The 6,784-nt window shown below is 36.7% G+C and overlaps 1 protein-coding gene across 2 annotated transcripts in view; it reads left to right on the top strand.

The window, feature by feature from the left end:
• The first annotated feature begins 1,730 nt into the window (after positions 1-1,730).
• LOC121427646 (dynamin-like 120 kDa protein, mitochondrial) overlaps positions 1,731-6,784 on the top strand; it is a 45,624-nt gene continuing 40,570 nt past the window's right edge. For both annotated transcript variants that reach the window (XM_041624153.1, XM_041624152.1), the window contains exons 1-2: positions 1,731-1,887; positions 5,352-5,628. In XM_041624153.1, coding sequence (XP_041480087.1) covers positions 1,859-1,887; positions 5,352-5,628 — 306 coding nt within the window. In that variant the 5' untranslated portion in view covers positions 1,731-1,858. The remainder of the gene's footprint in view (positions 1,888-5,351; positions 5,629-6,784) is intronic.

Here is a 6,784-nt window from a genome sequence, read left to right as displayed (position 1 = left end):
GTCTACCTTCATTTACTCTAATGCCGTTCCATCCATCAACATTTCGTCTTACAACCATTTGGTCCAATCATTACTTCGCCTATGACCATTTCTTCTTGTAACCAGTTGGTCTAATTTATATTTTCAATCATTTCGCCCAATTAACACACCAATTTGATGAAATGATGTATGGACAACATGGCTATTGGATCAACTGGTTTTTAGACAAAATGCCAGCTAGACCATATTGGTAGTGAACTTACTGATGGTAGATCAAAATTAATGATAGCAGACGGGTTGGTAATTGGACAAATTGGCATTAGACCAATTGAAAATAAACAAAGGATTTGTTCATAATTATAAACAAAGGAAAATAAACAATCAAGGATTTGTGATGAGCCGCCTTTCACGATCTCATTCAAATTTACTGAAAGAAGCGCTAATCCATTATGCGTCAAAATATTATAACCACTAAAACGACAAATTGATATAGGCATAATATATCTGAATGACACGCGCCTCAAAACCCAAGCTAACAACAAGTGGAAGTCCTACATAACTTGCCCCCTTTTTAGGCATTTTAGATCGCATGAAAATCGAGACAAATATTAGTGCATGAATTTGAGAAACGGTCAACCCTTCCACCTCTGGGCAGATTTAATACTTTGGGGTGAGGCCAGGGGCGGACGCAGGAATTCAGGGCGGGGGCGAAATTTGAAATCAAGGGGGCAGAATTCTGTTGGCCTGTATGTGGAAAGGTGGACTGATATGAAATTCTTCACATCAATGTACATCCCACACTCCTGCAGATCCTCACACATGTAGGCTATTTACTGACTGACGTTGCAAGCAAGTGAAGCAAGTAAACTAATAATGAAATTGATGTACTGAATTTCAAGTTATGCTAGGTTGAAGTGCGAACTATTTTTCTTAACTGGCCTGAAAATGGAAAAATTCAGCCGTCTGGAATTCATGAACAAAGTAAGTATTAGCCTACCAGTTAACAAATAATGTGAGCGCAATAAAAGTGAGCTTAAATATTTTGATATCCTGTTCTGACACTTTCACTTCGACTTGAATTCATGAAAATGATCCGAATGAGAGGGGGTTTAATAACGAGAGTTCGAACTATATTGTATTTAGACCCAAATATATGGAAATGTGAAGCAATGTTTGATTTCATGAACGGGATGAATATACTATTAAACAATGAATGGGAGCGCGAAAGGCAAGATAACTGACCTAAAACTAAAGATTAAACGGGCAATGCTGGAGCGATGTATGAGCAGAAATTTCGTGTTGATACAGTTACCTGTAACATGTTCGCTATTAATCCCCTCACAATTTCCCCCACATTATCTTCTACTATGTTAATCATCATAATAAACATAGTAGAAGATAATGTGGAGGAACTACCCTCCACCTTATTTTATCAATTGTTATAGATAAAACATGAATAAATAGATATATGACTTCTTCTCCATAGGCAGCTCAACCCTGGATAGAAAAAGAATGCAAAAAAAGGAAAAAAGAAGAAAAATAAAAGAAAAGAAAATAACAAGAAAAGGAAAAAAAGGAAAAAGAAAAAAGAAAATGAAGGAAAAAGAAAAAAGGAGAGAAAAAAAGGAATGGAAAAGGAAAAAAATATTATGAGCTATTGAAAATGAACAAAAGCTGCTGTCAAAAATAGTCAATCCTGACTGGTTGCCAACCAAGGAAAGAAAAAGAAAAATTATTAGACTCGACTGTAAAAAAGACTAGGCGATAATCATGGAGGATCGCGTTTGTGCGTGAGGATTGACTGCCGGGAAATGGTGCTCATGAAGAAAGTGGATTTTCATTGAATTTTATTAAATTCCGAGAATAAAATATTATCAGAATGATACGGTTATTATCTGGGACATTTGGGTGAGTTATTTTTATCTTTTTCTGTTTTGTATCTTAGTTTTTGAATGTGTGCGATCCGTGAGATTTTGGATGAACTTATCATAATTTTGAGCGGTGCCTCGTCAACCTATCACCCGGTAGTTTCCCGTGAGTGGAGGCCTCCGTTTCCCTAATAATACGCTGTGTCGACTGTTGTTGGTGTGACTCTTTCTCCGTGCATGTGGAGTGTTTTTATTCTGCAAGATCTCTCCGGAGAGTCCGGAAATTGCTCAACAAGCTACCACATTATTGAGAATGACTTTAATTTATACCTCAGGGGCCGCGGAACGGTTTTCAAAGTGGGGGGGGGGGGCTGAGCCAAAAGTGGGGGGGCTGACCATGCTAAAAATCACAATCATATGGTCAATTTTACGTTTTTGTACACGATTTTGGAAAAAAGTGGGGGGGCTGAAGCCCCCCCAGCCCCCCCGGTTCCGCGGCACCTGTACCTATTCTGGAATAGTCTTAGCCTTGACTGAGTTAAGGACTCTAGATCTAGTGACTAGTCCATGTCTGATATTTTTTTTTTTATAAATGAAATTTCAGTGTATCCTATTGCCGGACACATTATTTCAGTGTGTGTGTATTTGAGTTTTGTCAGACGTGTATCAATCAGATATGATTATTTACGTCTGGGACCGACCTTTAACGTCACCATCCGAAAGACGTGACCAGGGCTCGAACCTCGACCCTCTGCATCAATTTGTAACTTCCCCACAGCTTGGATTACAGGCGCACGCCACAACGCCCAGTGCTTTAAAAATGACAACTAACGTTAGAGTAAATACAATTAAGAAAAATTCGCACTTGCTATTCCAAATATTATGAATATGATAAGATTATTTGATATTTACGAACCGTTTTCTTTGTCTTTGCATCGCACTTGCTGCATACCCCTCCATGAAAAAAAATTATTTTTGTGCGCGACAAATTACATCATGATTCCGGACGTGCGCCGGACGAGTAAAGATATCCTTGATTGTTATGATGTAAGAACAAATTCGTGTGATTTTTTTCTTCTTATATCATATTATGAGTAAAATTTTGTTTGCTTTTTTTTATATCGAATCTGAGCAGATGTTGGTAATGAATTTGTGTTTGATAACTTATTTTATTTATTTTTTTGTTAGCTGCATGTTCCATAGCACTTTCCAATATTATGCTAATTCGTATTGTGATGCTCATCAAGTTCTACTGATGTGCTGCCGATCAACGGCTCTACTCACGCTAAACCTCATCACGCACGGGTACCTTGAGAACTAGCCGTCGACGATCACCCACAATACACCTCATCATTCGATCAAAGGAGCGGACAAGATTGAAATTCGGCAAATCAGGCCCATATATCTGTTTAAAAAATTATCAATTGTTAATGCAAAAATTATGATGTTTTAAGCATTTTCTGTCATTTTAGAGATAAATATTAAAGGTAAAAGTTGGATTTTTTCACCTTGTTTTTGCAATCTTGTGGTATGTATTGCTCTGTGAAATTAAATAGCGGAAATCTTACGGTAAGAAATTGTTTTTGAACGCACTAATATTCGCGTCCGGAATCATGATAGTGTCCGGTAATACAATACGTGACTATGCTTCTACAGAATGATGGAGCCTTGACAGTCTTTCCATAGAACTGCACTAATTCAATGAACAAGGTTATGATATATGTGCTGCAGCGAGACCTACAGTGTACACACCCGGATGGATTTCCTTAGAAAATCCATAGTTAGAGGGTGAAATCGGTTTGTAGGGGTGAATTTCATTTATCTATGAACCTTCATGCGCCTAATCAGGCTAGCATATAAAGGGATAAAAATTATTTCACTATAAATGATAAAAAATGAGACGTTTCTTTACCGATCTCCCGAACATCCATCGGTCCGTTTGTCAACAAAGCAAAGACAAAAGACCTGACCCTTGAACAGCTTCGTTATGACGTATATCCGGTAAGCGATGCCGTTTTGAAGAACAATTTAGAGATAAAAATTATCATTTCACAAATATCGAAATTTATTACATGATTATTAATAATTAGTAGTATATACTTATTATTTATAATCACGTATTAAATTTTAGCAGCCCTATTATAGACTAAAATTTTATTATATTGCATACCTTTATACACCTAATGCAGGGACTCGGTTTTAAGGAGAGTGAGAGTGATCACTCGCCTCTCTAACCTCTCTCTTAATCCATTTTTGAGAGAGCGATTTATCAATCGCCTCAGCAATTGCTAATAACGTGAGTGTCAGTCAATGATCAACTGTTAGAGTCAACCTTAAAAACCTAATTCTCTGTCTAGGTTTTGTAAATAAGAAACAAGTAAGCAATAACACACTTGCAAGAATTATTAAAAAGTTCAATGAGATAAATGTAAATACTTCATTATCTATATCTGATTGTTTGTGGGTTGTAGCTGAGTGTACATTTCTCAATTCATTTTGAAATTGGAAAAGAGAGCTCCCCTTGTGTGTCAAAGAAGAGCCTTTTGTAGTGCTCCCTTAATTGTCCCCTTAAAAGTAATATAAAACTGAGTCCCTGCTAATGCGTATAAAGGTATGACGAAAAAATTAGAGATTTCTTACCAGACCGATGTCGTGTATCCATCTTGTAAACACTGCAATACAATAGAAATTGACCCGTGAACTGCTTCGATATGACATGTTCTCGTACGTAACTTCGATAAGCTATATTGCGAAGTGCCGTTTTGAAGAAAAATTCATAGATAAAAAATATTTTAATTTAATAATAAAATTTTAATATTGATTGTAAATAATTATTATTTAAGTAATAATCATTATTATAGTAATTATTTACAACCCCATCCTACGGTTCTAGGGAGCTTGGGCTATCGCGCATGTCCCTGTGGTACACATTTTACCATAATACCATTTTCAAGCCACTAATAATCTCACATGCCAAGAGTGATGTTTATGGAAGCTGACACCGTAAAAAAATTAAACTGATCTTGGCCTGGCAAAAATTGTCCACCTTCAGTTTTTGTAGGTACATGTATCTGTGAGGAATTTTTTAGGAAAATATTGTTTGTTCTGATTGAATATAAAAAGTGTTTGGTAATAAGACTAGAAATCAATTGCAATGTCTTTGGATTCATCAAAGAAATACATGTATAATTATTTGATATTGGACATTATATTTCCTTGCCATTGATTACAACTTTTTGTGGTTTCTGTTTTACTTTAAAATGTGTTCAAGTTGGAAAAAACTCTTGATATTTAAAACAACCATGACTCCATGAAATAATTTGTCTACTTTTAAAGTCATAACTAAAACAAATACCGAGCACCACCTCTCTCTCTCCAGTCTCCATCTCTTTTTGCGTAACGTCTTTTAAAAGTGAACTATCACTGCACCTTACTCTACGTGACCCCTTTTCAGGGAGTTTGAAAGTAAGGGACTAAAAAGGTTACCTCTATTTTTCCCTTCAGTTCCTACAGCAGCCATCAGTTGAGACGAAGCACACAGCATGCAATCACCAAACAAAACCAACGGAATCCTTCTGTCTTACGACCAAACAGCATCAATGCCATGCTAGCAGCCAATTATGTTGGGTTTACCCGGGTCTATGCTGTCCTGCGGCCTAAGGTGTATGTCTCCGAGGGTAGCACAAGAGCCATGTCTATGCTGCCCAAGATAACCCGACTGCTGAGGATTAGATACATTGTCATTGGCTCTGCTGTAGCAGGTGGTACGAGTCTCAAAATGGTAAGTAAAATGATTTTATGAAATGTGTGTGTCCAACCTTTATTTGCATGATTTGCCTGAACTGCCAACGTTTTCAAGTTCATGAAATGTTGTAATTTCTAACGATTTGAGCAGTTCACTGATTGAAGTAAGAATGGAAAGAAATAGGGTTGATTACTTTATGGAACTGCGATCTTAATTTTTCATGTGTTGTAGCCTCATCCACTCTCAACAATTAGTCAATTTCCCAATTTGATATTAAAGTGATTGGTTAACATTGGTTTGACTTTTAAAAAAATCTGAGCTAGAAGGTAACACTTGTCACCTGTGTCTGTGATATGTTACAAAAATGAAGCCCAGAAAAAATTGCGTTCAAAATTAATTATTTAGTGCTTCAAAAATTGAAATATAAGTGACCGGAAACACCATCTTAATTTCATCCCATACACTTATGTGTACTATTTAGGCATCTATAAGACGCCTATTTACAAAATCGGGTCTGCCTTGTAGTTTTAGCTTTTCATTCTCAATAATGGTTGTTTTCAGGGTTTATTAGTTCTAAAACATGCACTTGTACACATGTTTCATTTTGGTTTGAGAATTTTTTAAATTGGCTGCTCACAAAGTTAAATAATACCTTTAACCACTTGACTGCATACTGCATAGCACGTAATATCACTTGCTGGGCGAGTGTACGATCTGTGCGAGGCACGTAATATTACGTGCTTGACCTATCTTCTGTTTGAGGCGTCAGCACCGCGGTGTTAATACCCCTACGATAAAAACAGCGCGTGTATATCATATTCTAGACTATGGACACTAGATGGCGCTATTCCACAAAAGTTATCAAAACTTTTACAGTGATTTATAAATGTTTGTATTCACTTTGCCATAGTGAAAGTGTATGATGCTCATTTCAAAATGGCGACTCGCAGCGGAGAAGTGAAACAGAAGGATTTTGACTAAACTTTTGATGATAGGAGTGATAATGTACTCTATTCGTGATTTAGAGGGGTTTTTTCTCATTTTGGGCGTTCTTCACACTATTTATGTTCCATGCCTTCCCATGAAAAACGTCCCCTTTTCCATGTTTTCTTTGTTGCGGATGCTCTTTAATGACAGTGTAGTAAAAGATCTGGGTCAGAAGGGGAGGATGATTTTTTTAAATGGATATTGG

Source organism: Lytechinus variegatus, chromosome 14 (genome assembly GCF_018143015.1).
Source record: "Lytechinus variegatus isolate NC3 chromosome 14, Lvar_3.0, whole genome shotgun sequence".
Classification (NCBI taxonomy): Eukaryota; Metazoa; Echinodermata; class Echinoidea; order Temnopleuroida; family Toxopneustidae; genus Lytechinus; species Lytechinus variegatus.
This window is presented reverse-complemented; position numbering and strand designations above follow the sequence as displayed.